Below are 26,291 nucleotides of genomic sequence, written 5' to 3' on the forward strand. Positions count from 1 at the left end.
AAAAGGTTAAGCTTAAAGGAATTTAAAACTGCTTACAGAAATTAATTTGAATTACTGAAATGTAATAACAACCATCTGTTGAAGTATAGAGGAGTCATACATGATTTCTTCTCTACTGATGTGGAGAAAAGCTGTAATATATGTTTGAATTATGTTCTAATGCAAAGAAAACCTTTCTCTAGAATTAGAAGCTTGAAGTGTTCATTGCCTGTGGCTTGGACTTCCTCATGCCATTCCTTATGAAATCCAGCTGCTGTGGATGGGATTTTTTATTCCAGAGCAGCAAGAATTATTATTTCTGGTTTTAGACATAGACTATTCACTTGGTTGTCCTCCTTGCACAGTTTTCTCTGAAGTTCTGCACTTTTCGAAAAATTTTGTGCTGGAAACTTATTTTAAAACAGGGCTTTTTTGCTGCCTCAGATTGTTTTTCTTTTCCTGTGATGATAAAGATTATACGGATTAGACATTCCTATCTTTTACTTAAGCTTCACAGATCCCAAAGGGGGCGTGAATATCTTGTGGTCATTATTCTGTCTCTGGCTATTTTGCATAATTGGAAGGATTTTTTAATTTTAGACTTGAAAGCTAAATTATCTAGAATTAAATAGATCCAATCCTCATCTGTCATTGATATAACCAGGGAGAGAAGTAAAGGAGCGGCAACATAGTTCAGTGGTCTTACCTAGATGGAGACAGTTGAGGCCATTGATTCATTCCACCTAAATTTGTATAAAGCTGACCATTACATTATCCATCGCTTTGTTAATCTTTATGAACAATAGGCTAAACCAGAGATTTTTATAAAGTTACTGCTTATGCAAACACATCTGTTGTTTTCAATCTACAGGATAGCAGGCTTTGCCCAAGTACTTTATCTGGATTTCATGTTGGCCTCCCTAGTACAGGATTCAGACTTACCCAGAACCTCTTATTTCTCTAAATAGTTCTTCAGGTAGAGGAAAGAGAAATTAGTTGCTGAATATTTCACAGCAGTCAAGTAGTTCAGCTTCAAGCAGCCTCGCTTGCTGATATGTTGCAGAGGAAGCTTTATTCAGGGAGGCTGCTTAGTGCTTTGTGCTGCTTTTTTATGACTATGAGACAACAAGCAAGTACTCTACAGAACGTAGGTATGGGTATATTTATTGCCCAAAATTGAAACTGTCCTTCAGTGTTAATTTCTACCCAAAATATCAATAACCACTTTGCTGACCTTCAAGTTAGATTAAACTTAGCTGGAGCCCAGTTAATTCACATTACCTTTATAGGTCTGTCTCTTTCTACAACAAAAAGCTACACTGTTTCTTAAACTAGATTTACAGTGCAGGCTCAATATTTATTTCTTACTAGAGTTAAAGTAGTTGTTTCAGTTAAGGTTTCAGCTTGTAACTTGTTTATCTTCTGACATATCCTGGCAGAATAAGGTAGCTTGCATTGAGAGACATCATCACGCAAAATTCCAAAGAATCATCCCAAGTATTTCTTAGTCATATTAATATATAAAAGCATCTTATAATTATTAATAATGCAAATAATTTGCATAACATTTTCATCAATATGTTGCAAGTTTATATTAGCATTACATTCTAATTCAAACTAATGTGACCCAAACATCTTCTCTTTATCACCTTTCAAAATACTACGCTACTGAAAGCTTTCTGGATAGGTTTTATATATCAAGATATATTCTATCTAGATATATTCTGCTATTCAAATCACAGACATCCAGGAAACTTTTAGATTCAAAGAATCCGTGGTTGTATTTCTACAAAGCGATAAAAAAAAAAAAATAAAATCAAAACCCACCAACATCAATAACAATATGCAAGAAAAATCTAACTCAGTGAAATTAAGTTCTTGGAAAGACTCCATGTGATGAATGGTAAGGCAAGGCTATGAATCTAAATTAGCAGAACAAGATTTATGTAAAACTATGTGTATATATAGGCTTATGAAATAATGATGAATACCACCTTAGCTTAATTTCCTTACTAGTGTGACATATGATGACTATACATGTATTGCTCAAGAAAGTTGCCGAAGAGAGAAAAAAAATATTTATAAACATCAGTGGAGGCATACTGAATAAAACCTTCATTTTTCCCAATGTGCAAACCTTTCTCTACAAGCATTACTTTCAGGACCAAACTAGAAAGATTGCCACAAGAAGCATAAAGAACTCTTTTCTTTATGTCCTATAAAAATAGAAATGTTTCTTTTTCATGTTCAGTCTATGTGCATACTAACACATCTTCCAGTAGTTCTTATTCACAGTTTTTCCCATTTGTGAACTGAGTATATTGAATTTAATATTTTTTCTCTTCTTGCAAAAATTATTTTCAAATGACCTGTTGACTAAATTGCGTATTTAAATTGTGCTGTAGAATATGCATTTTCTAGTCTTAATATGGAAACTATTCTGGAAATAATTTCAGTATCTTAATGCAAAAGACTTCAATAATTCAATAAAATTTGAGATAACACCTGAAGATTGCTCAAGAACAAGTAAAATTTATTACTATATTTCTTTTTCCCGCCCACATCTCAAGAATCTTAGAACCTCTGTTCCTTTCTGCATCTGTTCTAAATGGCTGAACAGCTACAGTATTTGTATGAGCAAATGCAGTTTCTGTGACCAGTGTGCACCAAATGCTGTTCTAACCTCCTCCTGAGCAGAGCTGATAACTAATACTGTGTGTTATCAAGCTGTAAGGAATTTAAAAGTGGATGAGTTCTAGTTTAGTTGAGGTAGTAGGGAACCCTTTTGGAAGAGTTAGTAACAACAATTATGGAGAACATGTTTTGTATATTGTAGAGATATTTTATTTTCCTAAGGGGATGGAGAATGACTGTCACACATTAAGATTTCAGGAAATTGAGGAGATGTTGTTTGTCCCTGCGTGGTGTGTAGCTTATAGTGTTGCTTCAGTCTTTGATGGAAAAATGAGTATGTAAAAGCTAGTTGTTCTTTTTCTTTTCCTTTTGATTTCTGTCTTTGTAAAGTTCTTTTATCTTCCACACTGTTACTGTAAAAATTTGAACTACTAGCCTAGTCTACACATATTTGTCTTTCAAGTAATACATTTGCCTTGAAGGAGAGTTCCCTGAGCTTTGAGAATTTGAGTCTTATTGCTGTTTTTCTTATCCCTTATTCTATCACGAGTCTTCTTATTCTTCGGGCAGAAAACAAGTTGTAATGCTTTTAAGAAGAGCCAGATAGGAAGACTTGCCCTTATCCCTTCCTCTGCAGCTCACATTAAGCCTGTATCTGTATTCTCAAGCTGGGATCCCTGGGTGCATTTTTGTTATCCTGGCTGCTTAGGCTCTCATCCTACATGTGGGTGTCTGTGAATGCACCTTCGTGCTTACGTGAAGCTCCTTAAAGCCATCATCTCTGCATTGTCACTTACGGGGTTAGACTGTAGCAGTGGTGGGCTGGCCTTCCTAACAAGGAATGAAGAGAAATACTTGAGATACTTGGTACGTGACTGTGAATGCTTCAGGTTGGATGAGGTTGAATTTCCTTTTATTTTCCAGGCGAATACTTCACAGAGATTTGAAAGCCAAGAATATATTTTTGAAACATAATCATCTTAAAATTGGTGAGATTTCCATACTTTTTAAAGCTGTATTTTAGTATGATAGAACAGTCCAGCAGACATTTTGTCAATAAAGAGATTTAAATAAAGCCATGTCTGATACAGCATTTTGATTTGTGGTGAAATATTTATTTGACAGTCAGACACAAGAATAGGGGCCTGGAGAAGCAACAAGATCTCTAGCCTTGAGGGTTCTCCAAGCTTGACTGAACCTGGACCTGGGCAGCCTCATGTACCTTTGAAGCTGGCCTTGCTTTGAGCTAGGGGTTTGAATCAGATGACCTTGTAAGGCCTCTTCAAACCTACATCGTTCTATAGTTCTATGATTTTCTAGTGTTTTTATTTTGAAGAATTACAGAAAAAATGTTTTTTTTCCATATTTTAAAATTATAGCTTTTTTATGTTAATGTACAGTCATTGTGTCGTGTCTAATAATAAACCCAAACAGTTTGTATTAATAGGTACAGATTTATGGAATTTATACGAATCGATTATTGTTTCTGCTGTTACTTCTAGGGGACTTTGGAGTTTCTTGTCATTTGATGGGTTCATGTGATCTGGCAACTACATTTACTGGGACACCATACTATATGAGTCCAGAGGCGCTGAAGCACCAGGGATATAACACAAAATCTGACATTTGGTGAGTAGTCAGCATGCTATTTCAGTTGGACTAGGCATTTATTTTCTAGGTCAACATTTGACTTTATTTAGGAACTACTTTTTCTAAAAAAATGGTTCCCTCAGTAGGGTGCTCTCACGTCTCCACTAAAATTATTCCAGGACGTTTGTGTCATATGCTGCAATTGGAAGGTTTGCTCTTTGTGTTAAGCATCATGTAGTTTATTGTTATTCTGGGTTATCTGGGACTTCAAAGTAGAGTAAGATTCAGGTCCAGTCTCTGCCATGACACAGGATGATTGTAGACAAAGTTAAAGTTTTGTTAGGAAGGGGGAAATCTTTTTCATATTGAGAAAGATGAATGGAAAGAAGCAAGTTTCTGTGAAACTTCCAAGTGGATGAGGAAAGAGTAGTTACTGGCTGAGAGGGAAGCAGAAGGATCTTCTCAGGAACTGAATTGAAAGACATTGGCAAATGTGAAAAGGAAGAAGGAACTTGGAAGGAGAGCTGAAAATGAGAATAACTGGAGTGTAGGACAGAAGCAAAAAGGCACTCTGTTTTATAAAAGGCTCAAAGGTAGAAAGAAAATTGTGAGTTCTACACTTGGCACAAATTCCTGAGGTCAGGACTTCTGAGGTGATGGTTAAAGCATTAAGTTGAGAACCTGAAATCTGTTGAAAGACTTCAGGAAACCTTTAGATGTGCAGGTATTCTTGTAAGCTAAGATGAAGAATGATTTTTTGAATGGGGAAAATAACTGCCTTGTTTATATGTGTGTCCTAAAACATCTTGCTGTGTCTTAAGATGATGCTTAAAACTATTGTTTTTAAATTGTCATAGTATATTTTTTATAAAATGTGTTTTGTTTCTTCTGTTAAGAGGTGTTTGTTTCTGTAGATATGCTAATCTGAAGGTTCCTTTTTTATGAATATTTCAAATGAGGAAATTTCCTTCATAAAATATTTGACCACTGGAATGTAGTTTGTTTACTTGGTAGTCTACTTTGTCTTCTGCTTACTTCTGCCTTTTCAAAATATACTTGTGACTGCAAGGTGTAATTCTAAAAGTTGAGAACAGTCGGCTGTACTTTCAACTCATAGCAACCATTTTTCACAGTTAGCATGTTCAATCCTGTTAACAGATGTGTCAGGAATCTCATCTCATGGTCTGTGTAGCTGAATTGAGATGGATTTGATGTCAGATTCTCTCTTGTTCATCTGTATCAAAACAAATATCAGTTAGTACATGTAGTCAATAAAAATATATTCAGAGGAGATTTCAAAAGATGTAAAAAACAAGTAAACAGATAGGAAAACCCACCTTTTGTGCTCTATTACTGTAAAGAGTAATTTCTTTTATTGCAGTTGAAATGGAAGGTAAAATACATATATTTAAGTTCTATTTATTTCTACAGGTGTCAATCCATATAATTCATCGAAGTTGTACAGAGTAAATGAAAGCAGAATTTTGTCCAATATATTTACAGATGTGTTGATCACCCTTTCAAAATTTAAAAAATAGCAGAAATGTCCCCACCCCCCAACAAGTCACTAGCTATTAGCTTTCTGCCATACCTTATGCATTTTGTAATGTTTCCAAAGCAGTATCCAGAGCACTCATCCAAGGGTGGAACCGCCTTCAGTAGGAGCTTCTTGGCCCTCACTGTAGGGGCACTAAGGAGGAGGTGTGCCCTGACTCATGAGACCCCCAGCCTGCAAAGAACTTCTCTTTCTGAGCCAAGAAACTCTCTTTTGATCAGGACTTGTCAACTACCATGACTCATACATTTGATTGATATATTGGCCATTTAATCTCTTCATTTAATAGTTTAATAATGATTCTGTTTGATTTCTTTTGTTGGTTTTTTTGCATTTGCCCCATTTAATGGGGACTGAAACATGAGAGATCCCTGAGCACCTGGGGAGCAAGAGACTCCAGGTGAGAGTAAATCCTTGTGCTGCTTTGCAGGAAGTTCAGTTACTTGTCAAGAAACTGCCCGAGTCTTTTAAGAGTACCTGAAGTGACATTCTCTCTTCAAACATGTCCTTCTGATCTCTAGCAGGACTCAAAATATTGCACACAAAAATTCAGAATTACAAGTGTTCCCATATTAAATGTAGGAAAATGTAAAATATCTTCTAGAAAAGGCAATTATTGCTATCTTGCTAAGCTATCATGGACCTCTCACTCCTCAGTCCAGTTAAGCATTGTTCATTGGAAAGAATTTATGCTGCATTAATGATGTGCTCTAAAGAGACATTGTGCTTTTCAGGTTCACTGAAATGTTGTGCAACTGACTCTTCAAAACTGGCTTGAGTAGTCACAGCGCAGCGGCTGGTACAAGAAGTATCGTCCTTTATAACCCAAGGGCAATAGATGGGGAAAAGCCTCATGTTTCACAGTTTTTACATACTGAAGAAGTTCTGTAATTAGCCTCAGAGAAGCTGCAGTGTTTATGTTTGTCCTCAGTTAAAATTTCAGGTCTGGAGTTCTTTGCTGTTCCATGTTTTATGCCAAATTTTAATTCACAGGAGGCAAATTAGAATTGCCATCCATGTTTTCCTTACCATCCCTGAGCCTGGACTGGCCAGGCAGTAAGTAAAAGCCTTTGCAGATGACACAGTCTGGGGTTTCCTCCCTTCCAGGCGAGGAGCTTTCTTGGGGAGTTGGTCTCAGTTCAGGAGTTCACCAACCCCTCTGCCCGTTGGTGCTTCTCTGTAATGAGCCGGCAGACGGAGAAGAGTCAGTGCAGCGCCAGCAGCCAAGCTGACTGTGACTGGTTCAAGAGGCCAGGATGAGTGGAGGATTAGCAAGTGATATGTGTGCAGACATTTGGCAGCTGGGACTCACTTCTACCTGAGCACAGCATGACCCAGAGGCACACACTACATATGCTAGGTGTATATATTAGATCCTTTGGCCTTAGGCTGATGTAGCTTACTAGCTCTTTTGGTTTACAAGGCATGTGTGGATTTTATTTTGTTATTTGGGAGGGTTTTTTTTTAACTATTGTTGGTAGGAAATAGTGGGTCAGAATCTACCAGATTACCTCAATGCCATCCAGCTAAGACTGTTGAAGAATCATGGCAGAACTGACAAATGCAGATGGAGACCCAGCAATGTTATTGAGAAAGCAATCGGAGACCCAGGGGGATTACATGAAAGTCTACCAAAAAAGTAAAAATTTTTAAGCAGCTTTTATTTCAGTCCATGTAGTGACTAAAAGTCATCACTCTGGCCCAAACAGACTTGGGCTTCATGACATTAGGCTGAGAAGAATTGGCCTCCTCCAACTCCCAGAACTATTTGAATGAAATGAAAACATTTATTTCTAGGGAAGAGTAAACTAAAAGCAGGTACTTAATGCATTCAGGGCAGTTGCGACTGCTCACTAATGCATTAGGTGAGCTCTAACTTTTTATCTGAGGTTTATTGAATAACCTTTGTACTTTCCTTTATCTTCATGCAACCTAGAAAGCCCAAACTTACCAAACAGGTCAATGAGAACTCTTGGAAATGGTCCTAAAGCTAAAGGGTCCTGTTGTATCTTTCCCCGAGATCTCTTTTGTTCCAGGAAACTGGGATTCCCTTGGCACAAGGGGTCCCAACAAGTTTAGGTCCTGATTTTTTCATACTGGGAATTGAGCATCACTCTTGCCCATCCCAGCAGAAACTGTCTCCTTGTTCAGCTCCTGCATAACATTACCACGATTTGCCTGCCACTATTAGTTACCGTGGTATTGCACCTGCAGTTTTTTGCAGGTTTTCCAATTGTGTGGGAGGTTGGGGATTCTCAGATGAGACTCTGAAATCTGTACTGGCTGGCAGTTGGCCAAGGATCAGTATAGGTCCTTGAGTGTAAATATTGATTGCCTGTCCATGTAGTGGCTATTGTAACTATTCCATATTTTGTTTCTGAGTGGATGAGATAAAGTGTATGCAAACAGTAATCAGCAGTAACATTTCTGTCTTATTTTCAAAGCTATAAGCATATTGACGTGCAGAAACAGACTCCACAACCTGTAAGGTTGTAAAGTAGGTATGTTTATTCAGCGCTGGGCAGCACGGGGGGTAGTCCCACCAAAATTGTGCGCACCGCAACATGGCAGCTTGCCCTGTTTGTATGTAGCAAAGTGTTACATATACATGAAGTTTCCCAATACGCCTATACATAGGCATAATCTGTCCTCGCTTCGTATTAAAATTAGTTTCAAGAGGTCATTTCCATAAGTCCCTCCCGACTGCGCATGCTCAGTGATTTGAGTCGATGGTCTTCAGGGGTCATTTACTTCATTCACTCCTCTTCTTCACCTTGTCCTTTTGGTGAACTCCAGCTTCTACCCCCCTTATTCCACTGTCAGAACAACACAGCCAGTATCAACTGGCTCCCCATCCTTGGCTATCCTCATACTGACATTGGCTATCCTTGTATCGACAAAGTGCCAGACGCTTTGTTCTCCTACATGCCTTCCAAGGCCTGTAACAAAGATGGGCCATTTCCTACTAGTCTCTCCTCTTCCACATTCCCTACAGTGTTAGTTTCTTATCTGTAGTTTACTTCATATGATTAGCAAGTTAACCTAAAACACAGTGCTAGCAATTTAAGATGGATCTACAGTTGGCATCACAAAGGTCCTTTTGTTAACCCTTTTGCATCCCTTCAATATAAGGCAAACTCCACCCAGGAACTTTTCAATGGATTTGTGCATAGTATATGTTACAAATTATCTCAGGCAGAAATTACAACAGAAATAATTTAGTTGAAAAACAAATGCTTTTTTTCACTTAGAGGTTTAGCAAATTCTTTACAAGAGACGGATAAGTAACTCCCTTTTTCTCTTCCAGAGACAAAGCAATGTCACAGTCACATTAAAATCCATTTAAATTCCATCAAGAACTGTCAGATTTTGACAGATGGTTTGTCTGTACAGTTTGGGTAAATTGGGCTTCCTACATGACAGAGTTTGGGCCTTTCATTTTAATTGTGCTTGCTTGTCTGTGCTTTTCCTCCAATTTGTCTTTTTCTTTAATATTAACAACCCAAAAATTAAGTTGGTTTTTTTTACTGCCAAATTTTATGTAGAATAGTTACCAAAAATAGCAGTAAAAGCAGTGAAGACCTGCAAAGCAGTGGCTGACAGAGTTGTGACGGTTCATGTGTGCGTGTATATATTCCTCACAGACTCTGGAGTCTGCAAATTCTTAAGACCTTCTGGTATGATCAGACTGAGAAATAGAAGCTGCAAAGGGATATGCATTTAGATTATCTGGCTTTTGGAGTTTAATTTAAAAAGCTAACTTGGATCTTACAGCCTTTGAAGGATTATAAAGTACCAAAGATCAGAAGATGTTAAAAGGACAGCAATGCTTATGTAAACAAGTATCACCTCAGGGCGGTTTCTCCTGAGAAGGGGATGTGAGAGGTCTGTCAGTCGATATCGCAGAAGAATACTCTGAAGCCTCTCCAGACGCTCCGTTTTAGGGTGTAATTGAGCATAAGTGAAATGGTCATACATCAGTTTTGCTGAAATGAAGTGCTGGTTAGGACCTTTGTCAAACCTAATCACGAAACTATGGAGCCATCAAACCAAACGCTCTGGCTGGATAGCTTAACGACCATTTTAGACTTTTAAAACACTGGCCTTACTCAAGCTAAGATTATAAAAGTAATTAAATTATATGTTTGGGTCATTGCTTATGGGAATCAGGAAGCAATTTTCTCTTGCTGAATATGCTCCTTACAAGATGCGTAGACCAGGACTGTCGAAACACAACTGAGAAATGCAGTCTCGAGGCAAAAGCTTGGTGGTAATTCCCTCGGGCAATTGCAGCTCAGCAGCTGTCCTGGGAAGAAATAGCCTTGCTCTGGGACCTAGGGCAGCATTTCTCAGTTTAGGAAGTATTTATTTAATTTCAAATAATTGTATCCTGCAGTAAAAACTTTATTCTTTTCCCTCTTTTTCTTTTTTTTTTTTTCCTCCTTATTTTTTATGGGACAGATGGGGCTATCCCTGGGTAGCCTGTTTGCAGCCCCGGCTGTAGCAGAATGCCCTGGGTGTTCTTTTCATCTTCCTCCAAAGCCTCAGGTGTAGTCAGAGTGCTAAATTAGATGAATAAATGGGCTTCCCTGATGTGGCAAATCCTGTGTGCCTAATGGCTCATTAAGCAATTTCTGGCTGCCAGAATCAAGCAGCCTCCAAAACAGCTTGATTCTGCAAAAAGCAGTTATAGTACAGTCTGTCAGGTTGGGATTGTCCTTCCTTTTTTCTTCCCTCTGGCTGGTTTCCATTCTTGTTTGATGCTTTCAGATGCCATGTGTGTAGGGTTCTTCTTGTTCTTTTTGTTTTTAAGTATTTTCTCATGTAGTAATTATCTTGTTTCAGAGTTTGAACATACATCATAAATATAGATCATCATCTGTGTGTTACTGTTTACTGATTTTGGAAGTTTGAAAGCTGCTTGACAGTTAAATCTTTAGAAAACTAGGCAATTATTTATGTACCTCAGTAGTTGCTCTTTATGTAGTAGTTAGCAAAAATGTTCTGCCAATTGTTTTCATACTGCTTTGAGAAGTACCAGGGAGTGAACCCCCCTATTCTCTCTCCTCTTCCTTATTGGCATTGTATGTAGAGCCTGGGTTTTGGCTTTAAAATTATTTGCTCTTATTCTTTTATTGCCAGACAGACCAAATCAATTCGTCTTCTTTAACCAATTGAAACTTCATTCATTATTTGCTTTCAAAGATAATGTTTATACTCTTTTTGTCAAAGCCATTTACTGATACGTACTTCTACTTACTATCATTATGCTTTATTTTAATCCTGCTTCTGCAAATTATAAATACCACAATCAAATACTACATTAAGAGTAAAGTTACTCTGTTATTTGAGTTGGTTACCTATATGATTCTGGCCCCGGAGCTGTCTCTCACCAGCATTTTCTATGACCTTGATCAAGTCACTCATCGATGCCTCAGTTCTGACCACAGGTAACACTGAGCATCCTTCAAAGCTTGAGAAGCTCAACTCGCCTATTTTTTAAAAAACATTTTTCAGAGAGAACCCAGTTGAAGTACAAGCTGTTACGAATAGTAATTATATGAGTTATTGTGAGAGTGTTTATGTTAAAATGTTCAACTTGGTGATCTTTTGTGATCTCCATTAGGACTGGTAAATAAGGTGATGTTAAATCAGAGGCCCATTTAAAATTGTTTGTAGTCATCCCTCCTGGTTTTTAATGATTTTAAACTGACACTGGTTATTAGCTAGGTCTCCAGACCTACATGTTCAGATTTCTTCTTTTCTTTTCCAAATAAGATTTCAACGAAAATTAGTTTTAGATGTTGCAATATGATGCGCTCATCTAAAATTTGATATTTCTTTGAGTACAAACCGATTTCATAACCTGTTTTGAGTATGTGGCCAAATGAGTGAAATCACACCAGATTACTTCTGTTATTTGAAACTGGCATTATTTAGTTTGAACTTGAATTGTAGCCACAGTTTGTTGTCAGAAATTAATTTGCAAAATCAATTTAAACAAATCTGTGTCCAAACACTACTAAACTATTTTCTCAGTCAGTCACTAATTAAATACTTTGTTCTTAATTTAATGAGTAACCACTTAAAGTTGTTTATATGATAGGGTTTTACTTTATTTTTACACACACACACACGTGTGTGTGTGTGTAATATATAAGAATATGTGTATTTATATGCAGAATTTATGTTTGTTCCTGCAATTATGGAAACAGAATGATGATTTCTCCTGTTTATAAAGTTACTAATTTGTGATCTGAATAAAAATATTTCAGATGAAAAGGATAGCATGATAATGAAATATTCTATTCTTGGGAGAAAAGGGCTTACAATTTTGATTTTACTTACTGTAATGTCACTATGCATGCTACTTTAAAAATATTGTTTATACTATTCCTATTATTTTATTCTTCAAGGTCGCTGGGATGCATATTATACGAGATGTGCTGTATGAACCATGCATTTACTGGACACAATTTTTTGTCTGTTGTGTTAAAAATTGTAGAAGGTGATACACCTTCTCTTCCTGATAGATATCCAAGCAAATTGAATGCTGTGCTGTGCAGGTATGTTATTTTCTTGTTTAGCAGGTTTATAAGTTAATTTGGAAAACCACTTAATTATGACTTCTGTTTTTTAATGTTCCAGCATGTTAAATAAGAATCCTTCATTGAGACCAGCAGCAGCAGAGATCCTAAAATTTCCTTATATTGATGAACAACTAAAGGTATATAAGCAAAAGTGACAGTTGTACACTTACTGTTTGAGTATATCTTGCAAAAGCAGAATGGAGGCAGAGAAAATGTGTTGAGAAAAAATAATTAGACAGCAGTTCATGGGAACATTAATCCAGGGGACTTTCAGAGCTAAATTACAAATATGACTGAGGTAGCGAGGCAGTGAGAAATGAAGCCCTTGTCACTCTACTTGCTGAATGTATCGTATCCCCTTTTAAATGTTATGAGCAATAAGGCAAATGGGCATTTATGTGTAACAAGTGCAGATCATTCAGGCCAGGGTATGTACAATCTCTAAACTGTTCTGGTTAGTCATAATTTTAATGAAAAATAGTGCTTCTTGCTCTTTTGGTCCCTGCTTCAGTGTGTATCTTATCTGGCTTTCTAAAAAGGTGGGGAAGGAAACTGCTCAGTCAGTCTTTACATTAGGACTGTATTGGGTCAGAGCTGAAGAGTCTGGATCACTCCAGCCTCAAGTGTTGATACCACTTCTATTTTATTTCCTTGCAGAATATACAGTCCAAGTTCACAAACATGACTGTGAAAGACAAGGCACTCAACTGGCAGAAAGAGGCTGCTCCCATTTTTGATGCTGTGTAAGTATTTTTAAGTGTTTTATGGGCAGCAGTATATGAAATTAGTGTTGCCAAATAATATGTTGTAAACACTTGTGTTAATCTCATAGTGCTTTATGTTTAGAGGGACCCATTCCCCAGGAAATACAGAAGAGCAATTACATTAGTGAGATGCATAATTAAGATTTAGGAGGGGAAAAAAAGGATTTGCAGGTCAATTATTTTTATTATATAAATGTGTAAATTGCATGTGCATGTGTAGTATATGCATGTGTTAATTTAGTACCAGTTAGTATGTAAATTATGACCTTTGTCTTTACATTTTGAAGGTTTAGGTTTAGATCACCATTTTAGTTATGATCATTTATAGTGCTGCTGTTTGTGTACCTACTAATTATTGAATGTGATAGCTATGTTTCCTAAATGATACCAAACTAAAAGCATATGCACTTAAACTAATATTCAGCTAATACATCCAAAGAATACTATTATATTTGTCTTCTAACTATAGTGAGAAGTTAAGGCTAGCAATGTTTCTTGGATCTTACGTCAGTAGCACCTTCGCACATGATCTCTTTTTTAGGCTCTGAATATATACCAAATTAATTAATTAAATTACAATGCTGCAATGATTAAAACAAATGTCAGCATGGGCAATTTCATTTTGCCTTTATAAATTAGCTCTGCAGTTTCAATGGCAGCTGGCCCTCCCTTTTGCTTGCTGTCCCTGAATTTTCTGTATGTGGTTTTGCTCTGTTAGGAGCTAGTGCGCTCAAAGTCAGGAGTTTGTGATCCTGTGCGGACGCCATGGACACCCCTGTTTCTTGTTTCCTCTAAATAATTGTCAAGACTTTAACAGGATATGAAATTTCTTTTGAATGAATAGGTAACAGCAATAGAGAAGCCCATGCTACAATCCAGAATTAGCAGAGCCTGTGAGGCAATAGGCCTTTCCCCTTCATTTTTTTTGGCCTCTGCTATCGGAGAGTACCCACAGTTTTGCAGCTGTGGTCACTTTGCAGATGCTGCCAAATCTGCTGCTTGCAAGCATCCATTCAGGAGAGGTGACCAGCGTCAGCTTTTCCAAAGAAAGTGTTATTTAATATCAGAGGTAGGAAGAGAGCGGAGCAAAGACAGTGGAATTCCACACAGGAAAATCTTCTGTACATCTTTTTTTACCCAGTTTAACTACTGGGACTGTATCTGTAAAGCTCTCATCTCTAGAAATTGGGGTTTCGGTTTCCACCGTCACTTCTGTTCTTGCTCTCTCTTGTTGACAGATGAGTCTGGTTTTTTATCAGACTAAAGTTCTCTGTTTTAGTATAAATAGGTAGCGTTAGTATAAATAGGTTGTTGAACTTTTCAATCATAGATTTAAAATGCAGCAATAAATAATACCTGTATTGGCTAGTAATAATAATCTAATAAATAACAGCAAATGGAGCCGACTCAGGCTGCTGTCAAGTTTTTGGCTTTACTGTTCTGCATGATTGCTTCTGCTAGAACTAGCCCTTTGCTATTGTACTGGAAATATGAGAGTCAGATGGGTAGATATGCAATAGCTGGGAAACATTAGACCTATCTTTTGTCTATGGCTGCTGTATTCAGGTTGATTCAATTAACTCTGAGTGGATTCCTGCCTCTTCTAATTAAACATAGTTAACTGCAGAGATGTTCCCTTAGAGATATACCTTAAACGCTTTTGGGGCACTGAAATCTTGCCTAAATATCATGCCAACTCTATCTGAATTATACTGAGTATTTCATGCTTATTGAAACATAAAGTATGTGAATCTTCAAGAAACTTTTGATCCGTGCCTTTATTTTGTGGGCACAAGTTTTCAAATTATCTGTATGCACCAAAAGATTGTAGATGCTTTGAGCAAGCAGTATTTTTACCTGCAAAATTATGCCCAGACTTCAAATATCCCCATGCTTCTAGAACAGAGGGACAAAATCCCTTTCTATTATTTGTAACATATACTATGTTCCATACCTGATGCGTTGTCGTTAGTTTGAATATATTGAGTCTCATCACCTTCCAAATGGACATCATATAGTGACAGAGCTAGCATGTGGGGAGGACATGAATGCATATCCCAGAGTCTATAACTATTCTTGTTCATTAGCAAGTCTGTAGTCCCTAAGAGAAAGAGCAATTTCTAACTGCAAACATCATGTTCTTTTACGTTTTTTAAAAGAAAATAGAAAGTCAGCTGCTGCCATGCAGAGTTTTAGAGCTCCTAAAAATCATGGACCAATGGATAGCAACAGTTTTTGATTGAGCATGGAAATTTACCTTGAGGTTTTCAAATTCAGGGCATCAATTTGAGAAAAAAATCCTAGGAGAAGCTTCACTATAAATTATCTTCAAATGTGCTGCAGTCTGATTCTTTTTGGCTAAATGTTTGGAATATGCATAAATTCATAATCTTATTATGACTTTCATTGTATTTATGAGAATGCTAGCTGTCTGTATTGCAACTGGTAAGCAAAATGCCAAATAATTTCTGCAATCCTGGATCTAAAGAGGTAGGTAAAATTGAAATAAAAATACATGAAAAATGGTAGAAAACAGAAAAGTGGAGGAGAAATTAATTGAATATAGTGAATTTTCCACATCTGCTGTAATGTCACAATACTCTGGTCTGAGTCAGTGTACAAGGAGCTGCTTATTACAGTGTCCTCCCCAAACATTGCTACTTTGAATTTATGATTATTTTTTTTTTTCTTGCCAGGAATTATTTTTTCCATGTATAGTTGAGTCTAGTTTCTTCTAGTAAAGGCCTCTAATGGCTTACTTTATTCCAGTCCCATGCAAGTCATAAATTTTAAATATTTAAGTAAGCATAAAGCTGTACAAGTTCAGTTTCAACTTGGATGAAAAATGACTTTTTTTTTCCCAAGAGGTTCTTATAATTTAAATTAGACTTTTTTACAGGGGACATGAAATATGTCTACATTATTCATACTTGAAGAGTTAGTTCCATTCTTATGAATAATTGAACTCTTGTCTTTGTCCTTAGTCTTTCATATTTCAGACTAACATTCATGTCTTTACACTATTTCCCTCTATAGTCAACAATTGAAAAGCATAACGAAAACTTCTCATTTATTAAAATCCTGATTTCAAAATGATAGTCCAGAAGGTGTTGCAATTTGAATGATTACAAAACTGGGCTCTTACATGATCAGAAGTGAATTTATCTCATAAGGGCAAAAATGGTAATTCAAAATGAATACTTGATCTCATAAATAATAGAAAAAATCAGTGTAAGTGAAATACGATTTCGAAGGCATTGCAAACTATGGTTTAATTTTTGTAATTACTGTAGGATGTGAGGTAGAAATCTGAGATTAATATCCTTTTTTTAATATAGGACTAACATTGCTCTCCTGTGTTGATAAAAACAGCTGAAATATGTATGTCAATAATTCATGCTCAGCTTTCAGAGATGGTCTATGGAGACCATTTTACTAGTGGATTGTTATTATTGATTAGGACCAGAAATTCAAGAGGGCAACATGATAATTATATCTGTCATTAAAGACAGATTAATAGTGTCTTTTATTCTAGATGGCTTGTAATAGTAAATGTAAAATGTATGGGTGATACTGGTTTTTTTCTGTGGTTCTCATTTAAAGACTGCCTTTGTACTTGGAATATACTCAGTGATGAAGCCTGCAGAGTAAATATTTTACTGTGTTTCAACATTTATTCTTTTAAGGAGCTGAATCTGCCTTTTTCCATTCTCACCTGAAATGATTCATCTTCTTCATGAATCTAAGTCCAAGTTTAAATATTTCAATTTAAGAGATGTTTGCTTTCCAAATTAGTCTTTTATAGTACCTGTGACTGTCTAATTATTCCATCTGAAATGTCACTATGTTTCAATATCAAATCAAAATACTGATATTTATGTTTTTATATGATGATGGACTTGCATGCATTCAATTTCAGACAGAAGAAAGTTCATTTACAAACTCTGCAGGAACTGTCTGAAGTACAGAAAATGACACCGCGGGAACGAATGAGGTTGAGGAAGTTAAATGCTGCAGATGAGAAAGCAAAGAAGTTGAAGTAAGTTGAGCATAACATTGGCCTCATGCCCTAACCATGCAGTTCTCTGCGTCCAACAGTCTAACAAGAGAGTTAGAACTGTCAAGGTAAAAATAAAAATAGTCTTCAACTACTCAAAGTGAATGAGGATTTTGGATGAGTTAAATAACAGTAATTATTTATGTAGGGGTAAAAAAGTCAGAACATTAGCCCAAAACTGGTACTTTGAGCATGGGTTTCTGGTTAAATAAGTATGTGACGGATTTTCACATGTGTTACAACAGATTTTTTTAATGACTTGTCGTTTAAAGGATTGCACAGCCTGAGGAGTTGGACATTTAGTTACAATCCAGCTTTTGTCAATTGTTTTGGCCTAAGAGATTTGCGGATAGAAGTTAAGAGCTCGGAGCATAGTCTTATCAAATGATCAAACAGGGAGAAGGGACATGTTATAAAGGCTTTATGATTTGTGGGTTTTTTTATTGAGTGAAGGAGACATAATAAAAGGGGGAATTTGAAGGAGAAGTAGTACCATTTCTGAGTGGAATATGAGAAATAGCTGGAAAGCTATGTGTGTATGCATGGATTCCTTTTTTTACATAAAAAAGAATATACTGTTTTGATGACACAGTTGAGTTTTTCCCAGTTAAAAATATTCAATGTTTTATTTGGTATGAATGAAAATTGGAAAAGCAGCACATTAATTTTTAATTCATTTTTAATGTTTTCTTCAAAAACATTTTGCAAAGTGCAATGTAAATTAACAAATATTTACTCAGTTATTTATAGAGGATAACAGAGGGAATAATTATTTTTGATCATGAGAATCAGCATCTTAACCCTGTCGTGCCAAAGCAAGTTACCAATTCAGTAGGGCAAGATGTCCTAGTACAGAAGAATATTGTGAGGTGACATGAAGTCTGTATTTATGGCCTCAGAAACTCTGCAGCTACATATACCTGCAAATCAATAGCAATTGTAGTTGAGTGAAAACGCTGAGTAAAATCACGTCATAGCATTACTTGTGCCAACTTGTGATGCCCATATCCAAAGGCTACAAACAAAAAACTAAAGGCTTTCATTTCCTTTTGAAAAATATTTTTTACCAGCATGTATGCCTGACACTTACCATCTCATTTAATATTGGAGATGGCATGTAAATTTATTCTCATTTAAAAAAAAAATCTCCTTGAATTAAAACCACTATGTAAATTTAACCTTCTATACAGTGTTTTCAATAATATGGTAGGCCAATTTTTGTACTTCTATTTATAAATAGGAAGTCTGTCCCTTTCACTTTTTTAAAATGGATGGAGATTAGGAAATAATATTAATTGTAGGATAGTTCTAGTTTGCTTTTCATTTTCTTCACTTTCTCAAGCCTTAGTGTTTTCTATTTAGGTTTTCATGTTTTTTTTTCCCAGGAACAAAATTAAATAGATTTATTTTGTAATGTAAAGGCAAGATACTCATCTTCAAATCTTGTTCTCAGTCAAGAATCTTTACAATGGATCTATATCCAGCTCTGGGTTGTTGCCAGCTCACTCTCACTGAAAGTATTTGAAACAGTGCAAAACCAGTACCTTCTCAGACTGGAGATCTGCTGTCAGCAGTACAAATCTAGAGATGGATGGGAAGGGAATATAGTAATGGAAACTGGAAGAGCCGCTTAATGCAGCACCAGGTTTAAATAGTCCCGTACAGAAGAATGCAGTTACCAAGTGAAGTGAAGTGTTCGTAGCATGCAAGTTGTATGCCTGTCTTCAGCTGAAAGGTCCCTGGACTACATGGTGGAATAAAGTCCATCCAAAGTATTTAATATCTTTGGAAGAAACAGAAAGTGCTGGGACTAATTATTTACTGTTTCTGAATTATTTTGTGCAAGCTGTGAAAGAAAAATATAATAGTGTTTGGAAATAAGGCATGAAATCTACTTGTGAGTTCACTAAAACTAACCTCACCTTCAGTAGCTGCCATGAACGTTTGGCACCATGAGAGTCTATGGAATTTGGTTTTCCACATTTACTTTTAGAAGACCCCCTTGTGCAGTCCCTGCTATCACATCCTAAACACAAGTATTCTGTATTTACAGACAGTTGGCAGAAGAAAAATATCAAGAAAATATCAAAAGAATGCAAGAGTTCAGGTCCCGTAATTTTCAGCAGCTGAATGTCGATGTCCTGCATGTAAGTACAGTGTCTTGTTTCGGAAGCCTCATTTATGCACATTGTGTACACCACTTTCCTGTTTTCCACGCACTTTCTTTAGCACTAGAGACGCAGTCCTGTTCTAAGACTAATAAGTTGGAAGTGCATCAAAGTCTGGACCACTTAGCTGAACCTGTGGATCTGTGATGAGGGAAAGTGCATTCAGTTATTCAGATATGGTTCAACAAACTCTCTATTCATTGCACAATTTTCTTTTATTAAGTCACCCTTACTGACAGTCTGCGTGACATCAGAGTTCAAAATACATTCATTTTCAAGTTAAGTTTAAAATTGTAATCCTTCAAACAGTCTCATTTGGCATGGCTCTTTGCATTTGCTTAGTTAAGAATATTAACATTTCAACTGGCTTTTTAGTAAGAATAAAGTCTTGGAATGACCCCCAGTGTAAGCTGTCCTTTCCTTTTAAGCTATCTGCAACAGAAGATAGGTCTGTTCAATTCTAGCACTAACTCTTAGCATTGAGAGAACAGTGTCAATTTGGAAATAGTCAGTGAAAGCATCACAGAAATAATGAGGGTTTGGTTAGTGCTTTGTCTTCTAGCTGTTCTTTCTCATGCACTCTAGTTTCTATTTCCTATTGTGTCTGGAGAAAAAAATGTTAAATCTGTTTCTGCTTATGGCTGAGTCACTAATAATCATTTACAAAAAAGGTAGCATTTTTTTTTAGTGTTTGCCTAACACAAGTCCCAGCAGTTCTGTAGATCAGGGCAACCATTGTACTGCTGAAAGCTCTAACTGTACCTGTTTCTCCATGCTGCTTCATTCGACTAAGGAATCTGATGAGCAGACTTTGAAACTCTTAATTCATTCTCAGCCGGTCATTGCTTGCGACTATGTGTCCATAGGACACAATGAACCTAGTGGAAATGAGACATCAAGTCAACTCTGCATGTCTGAACTCACAGACCATGGTAAGAATTCCAAATTTGATGTTGTTGTGAAACTTCCTATAAACAAAGCAAGATTTGATTTTGTCCCTTGTAGTTAATTTATGGTGGGGAAACTGCAGTATAAAAAGTGGCCAGATTTGTAACATTGTCAAAAAAATTACAAAGAGAGAAGGAAAATAATCTAGGTGGATGGATGTAGAGCAGATATGCAGCAAGGTTATGTGGCAGGAGGTCTGTGTTCCCAGAGTCTGAGGACCTGTGAGCAGCGACAGAGGTGAATGCAGCTTCTCTGAAGGAGATGCTGAGTTAGAAGGAAATAGCTTTAACTTTGCACATATGAAATGACTGGTGTTAGAAAATAATTTCCTAAATTATCTCTCCAGTGCAAAAACGAGTACAAGAATTCAGAGAGTTTGCACCTTTGGTACACTTTGATGCCGTTTTCTTTATCTATAACAATGAGAGAAGCAGATGGAAACTCTTTAAACTGTGCTTATCTATACTGTCCTCAAATACATAGCTACTGTCTAGAGAATAAGAAGTACTATATAACATGTACTTCACTCTAGTTTCTATTTCCTATTGTGTCTGGAGAAAAAAATGTTAAATCTGTTTCTGCTTATGGCTGAGTCACTAATAATCATTTACAAAAAAGGGAGCATTTTTTTTTAGTGTTTGCCTAACACAAGTCCCAGCAGTTCTGTAGATCAGGGCAACCATTGTACTGCTGAAAGCTCTAACTGTACCTGTTTCTCCATGCTGCTTCATTCGACTAAGGAATCTGATGAGCAGACTTTGAAACCCTTAATTCATTCTCAGCCGGTCATTGCTTGCGACTATGTGTCCATAGGACACAATGAACCTAGTGGAAATGAGACATCAAGTCAACTCTGCATGTCTGAACTCACAGACCATGGTAAGAATTCCAAATTTGATGTTGTTGTGAAACTTCCTATAAACAAAGCAAGATTTGATTTTGTCCCTTGTAGTTAATTTATGGTGGGGAAACTGCAGTATAAAAAGTGGCCAGATTTGTAACATTGTCAAAAAAATTACAAAGAGAGAAGGAAAATAATCTAGGTGGATGGATGTAGAGCAGATATGCAGCAAGGTTATGTGGCAGGAGGTCTGTGTTCCCAGAGTCTGAGGACCTGTGAGCAGCGACAGAGGTGAATGCAGCTTCTCTGAAGGAGATGCTGAGTTAGAAGGAAATAGCTTTAACTTTGCACATATGAAATGACTGGTGTTAGAAAATAATTTCCTAAATTATCTCTCCAGTGCAAAAACGAGTACAAGAATTCAGAGAGTTTGCACCTTTGGTACACTTTGATGCCGTTTTCTTTATCTATAACAATGAGAGAAGCAGATGGAAACTCTTTAAACTGTGCTTATCTATACTGTCCTCAAATACATAGCTACTGTCTAGAGAATAAGAAGTACTATATAACATGTACTTCAGTGTATATAGATGAGTAAATAGTCAAGCTTTTAAAAAAAAGTGGAACTGTTGTGCTTAATGAGGAAAATATTTTTAAGAGCACATTTATATGTTTTGTTTCTATGGTGTTCTGGAATAGTGCTATACTCTTAAATATTTAAGAATCACAGTGTAAGCACTATTACAGTAAAAGATTTTTAATCAGGTTAGAATCTTGCAAGTATGCATTAATATACTTCTAAGTATGAAAACTACTTTTCTCTAATAGCTCTGCCTTTTAGTGTTGGTTTATGGTCCGTGAAGGTATACGCCATTAAATTAAAGGCATCAAAATCGGTTTGTTTGTGGTGGAGGTGGGTTTTTTTAATAGCAAATGGCTTTTTTCTTTCAGTGTAGCCTCATTTATGTCTATGTGGTTGGCTTGCTATTTCACAGTATGAGGAGGGATGACCTGTGTAGGAGAGAACCCAGCTGCTAGAAATACATCCTGGGGGTAGGGTGGGGAAGCTTGCAAAGAGAGGACCAAGAGAACGCAGTAAATGTGGGTGGGAGATGTACTGGAGGAAGCATACAAAGATACCTAAATAGAAACAGAACAACATGCATGAAAGGAAAGAAACTGATGTTTCTGCCTTTAGAGGTCATTAAGCTGTTAAACTATAATGACAGAAATTAGATGCATTTATATCTGTGATGCAAAAGCTGGGTCAATGCATTGTATAAAGCTGAATGCATGTTTAATTGCTTTTGCCAGAGTCTCTGACATTGAAGTGGTGGGTTCATGAGAAAAAGGATCACATGGTTTCTCTTCTTTGCTTTGTGAATACCTTGTTATTCCTGAAGCTGATGTCAAAGCTGTTACTTGCTCTATTCACTATTCATACTCCTCTTTTCTTTAAACATTTCAGGGCAACCATGCATGTCCTACATGTCTAATTATTAATTAAGTTATTAATGGCACCTTTGTATTTGAAAATGTAGAAATAGTTCCAGCTATTGATTTTTCAATAGAATTTAGTTCTTGATCAATGGGCTATACAACAGAAAACCCAAGAAAACTAGAAGCAAGGCTATAAAATGATTTTATAAAGTTGTCTTAAATGTTAATAAATCTTGCTAACCCATACTAGGTTAGCAGAAGTTAGACTACAAATACCAGACTAATAAGCTCCCTAACTAAAAACAGTTGAGGAAGGGGAGAAAGGCAGGAGGTCGAGTCTGTTCATGAGGGAAAAGCTGGTGGGGAACAGCTAGGGATAGTACCCCAGTCCTAACAGGTAGGGACAAAAGTTCAAACTATCTTTGGCACATATCCTGCAGTCCTTAAAAAAATTTGCAACATGAACAGAAGAGAAGAGCAGGGCTTGACAGATTGAAAGATCAAGCTCTTAGAGGGTTAGAGGCATAGAGAATAGAACACCTTACACTCTGCTTTCACTGAAAATTATCTAAAGCATTATGAAACGCAGTTGTATGTCATTGGGAAAGACATCAAATACAAAGCTCAAGGTTTAGCTTTAGTTAGTAGATTTAAAACCCATGGCATCTTGATCCAATTTTAGCAGTGGTTGTTACATTTACTGGAAGTTGGGAAAAACAAGGCAGTGTAGTTAGATAAACGAAAATCATTATGACAGTTTGGGGTTTTGGACTTCATGGTGGATGAGTTTCAGCAATGTTCAAAAACATTTAAATGCTGTAGACTTCCCTGAGAAGTTTAAGCTTCTCTCTCTGTTTGTTTTATGTAATCTGCAATGAACTTCTGAACATTTTTCATTCTAATTAGCACCCCTGTGCACTTGAGGAACATTTAAAAGAGTTGCCTGAAACAAAAAATTGCTGACCAATTTTTTTTAGTATTCAAGCAGGTTTTATTTTTTGGTGTATGAAAGAGATCTGAGTGGACCGTGTGCTTTTGATGTTGAGATGAACTCAGTCTGTTCCAGAAAAGGTTCATCCAGATTGTTGACACTTGTTACAAGTTCCTCAGAAACTTAATGGAATAATCTGATTCTTATTCTTCCAGACAAATGCTGCAGGCAATGTAAATACTATTTTATAACAATAAAATTCAGTTAGTTCTTCAACATCATGTTCCTTACTGTGCCATCCAGCTATACTATGCAAATTTATTCTTTTCTCATAGAGACTGGGAACACTGCTGTGTTCTGTGGGACTGATTGAGAGTGTGGGTTTTAAATCTGACTATTCAGATGTCACTTGCTAAGCCAGACCAGCTTGCCATGGCTGGTACACCTTGGTGTGCTGTTGCCTTTCTCCCTCTTCATTTCTGGGATTCTGGGCACGTGTTCTGCAGCATCCTCCATGCCTCAGCAGAAAATGAAGAACTTGGGGAGGGGGAGAGGTCAAAGAAATGTGAGCTTTTGCAGACAGAAATCACTTTGAAAATCATCTGAGCTTGCGTTACTTAAGCTCAGGAAGAAAAGGATCCAGTTTTAACCAGGCAGTGGGCAGCAGTGAAAAATTATGTGACTAGCGAGTTATACTATTTTTGTTTTAATGATCCCAAAGAAGAAGCTGTGCATTAAGCACAGATATTCCAGAGCCATTATCTTGCCTCCTGTTGGTGCTCTGCTAGAGAGAAAGTGCTGTCCCCCAATCCCACCACTTTCTGACCATTTGCTTCTGTTCCATGGAAAGACCACCAAGTCCAGACTGTGGCTACCATAGGTATCTACCCACACTGCCCCTTTTCTAAGTAATTTGACCTGTTTTATACACTCTGGAAAGTTCCTCCTGCTTCTCTGCGTAGAAGGCTGTTCCTGGGCCAAAATATTGCAGTGCTTGTGAACCTTTTTACTTCTGGCTGTTTCGTGCCAACGCTTTTAAGATGCATTGCCTTATTGCCTTGCAGCTTAAGTAGCTCCCTTCCTTCCTTTGCTTATTCGCCTCATGTTTTTGTAGGCAGCAGTAATATCCTTCTGTGTAATACCTCTATATAATGCTTCTGTATTATTCATATGTTTTAACACTGGTCACTTCCTTATTCCTTCCTTGAGATGCTTCCAAGCTGTTCTCTCCCAATTTACAATAATTATTTTGGTTTTAACGCTTAAACTCATGGCTCCGTTCTTTGAATTTTCTCCTTTTCCATTATTCCAGTTCTCAGGGTCACCCACTGTACGTTTGTTATAATATCCCGGTCCTGCTTTGTATTGGTGATGCACTCCCGCTTAGCTTCTGGAAAGCAGCGCTGTGCATACTAACCTTGGCAGAGCAGACCTCTCCCTGGCCGGCCGTGCAGTGCTCCTCTTGGTCACCCAGCGGCATGTTGCTTCTGCCCCCTCCCCACCCATCCCATGGTTAGCATCACCTGCCACGATGGGAAGCATTCGAAGAGCTGCTCTGCAGCGCTGGCTGAGCTTGTGGGGAAATCAAGTGTCCTTTCTGAAAAAGGTCGGCGTGTACAGTTAGAAGAACTTGTAACTACACAAGCATGGGATGTCCTCTTAGCATGTGCCAGCAGGATAAGTAGGCAGGCATACTGGGTTATTAGGGAATATCTCTAAATCTTCAGGTTCTGGGACTTGTCTCTCAGTTCCTTGATTTAGCTGCATTTTTCATGCATACTAGAGCAAAAGATTCTTCTGGTTTGGCTATTACTTCTCTCCATGCTGCGGATCTTCAGAGAGTCATGGCAGGTTCACTTCCTTGCAATAGTGAAGGTTGAAAAATGTGCTTTAAATTTCTATTTCTCTTAAGTGACTAGAATAAGTCTCTTAACACTTTTGCTTCTTTAATCATTACAGTCTGGAGTAAAAAATGTTCCCTTTATTTGTAAAAAGACAGGTAGCAGAGTTGCTAAGGAAGAGTCAGCTAGAAAAATTACTTTTATAATTATTATTAATCATATTAGGTAAATGGCTGAAGCAGTATGTTAAGTGTATCATTAGAATGGTATATACTCTTACTGTATTGTTCAGCTAATTAGACTGCTAACACACTCCTTGGAAATGTAAACTTTTGCAAATATAAACCAATGAAAAATGGCTTTATGCATTTGCAACTATTTTATGTAATAGTTTTAAACTGCATTAAATTTTTAGATTTGTTAATTGGAACCAAAACTTTAGAAATTATATTTTGATAATGAAATATTTATGGAAAGATATTTTACAGTTGTGTTTAATATTCATTGAAAAATGTTGATGTCTCCATCTTACGTGTCCAGGAATTTATGGAACTGTCATCAAACAAATGATTTAAAACTAGGGTGGACAGAGCAGTTAAGAATATATTGTACTACTGGGAACAGTTTTACTTTACTATAGATATCTTCATGTCTTTTCCATCTCCATTTTCTCCAAGTACCAGCAAGAGACAACAGAGCTGAATTAAGTTTCTTACTGAGATTGTACTCGGAGACACTGAGCCACTGTCAGTGTTATATACAAATATTTATGTGTTGAAAATATATATCTGTATACTTCAGTTATTTTCAAGCAATACTGTAAAACTGCTAATGATTAATAACTAAATTCCCTTTGTATTTTGATTTTGATTTTTTCTTTTCTGCTACATTTCCCCAGCTCATTTTATTGATTAATTTTTTCTGAATATTAAAAATTATATTTTGCAAATCAT

General features: G+C 36.8%; 1 protein-coding gene across 1 annotated transcript in view; it reads left to right on the plus strand.

Annotated features, from left to right (window-relative positions):
* The window catches only part of NEK11 (NIMA related kinase 11), a 99,446-nt gene that overhangs the window by 25,658 nt on the left and 47,497 nt on the right, over window positions 1-26,291 (plus strand). The window contains exons 4-11 of the mRNA XM_009640178.1: window positions 3,538-3,602; window positions 4,116-4,242; window positions 12,175-12,324; window positions 12,407-12,485; window positions 13,006-13,091; window positions 17,032-17,151; window positions 19,223-19,316; window positions 21,026-21,164. Coding sequence (XP_009638473.1) covers window positions 3,538-3,602; window positions 4,116-4,242; window positions 12,175-12,324; window positions 12,407-12,485; window positions 13,006-13,091; window positions 17,032-17,151; window positions 19,223-19,316; window positions 21,026-21,164 — 860 coding nt within the window. The remainder of the gene's footprint in view (window positions 1-3,537; window positions 3,603-4,115; window positions 4,243-12,174; window positions 12,325-12,406; window positions 12,486-13,005; window positions 13,092-17,031; window positions 17,152-19,222; window positions 19,317-21,025; window positions 21,165-26,291) is intronic.

This window comes from Egretta garzetta, unplaced genomic scaffold (assembly GCF_000687185.1).
Source record: "Egretta garzetta isolate BGI_Z169 unplaced genomic scaffold, ASM68718v1 scaffold96, whole genome shotgun sequence".
NCBI classification, from domain to species: domain Eukaryota; kingdom Metazoa; phylum Chordata; class Aves; order Pelecaniformes; family Ardeidae; genus Egretta; species Egretta garzetta.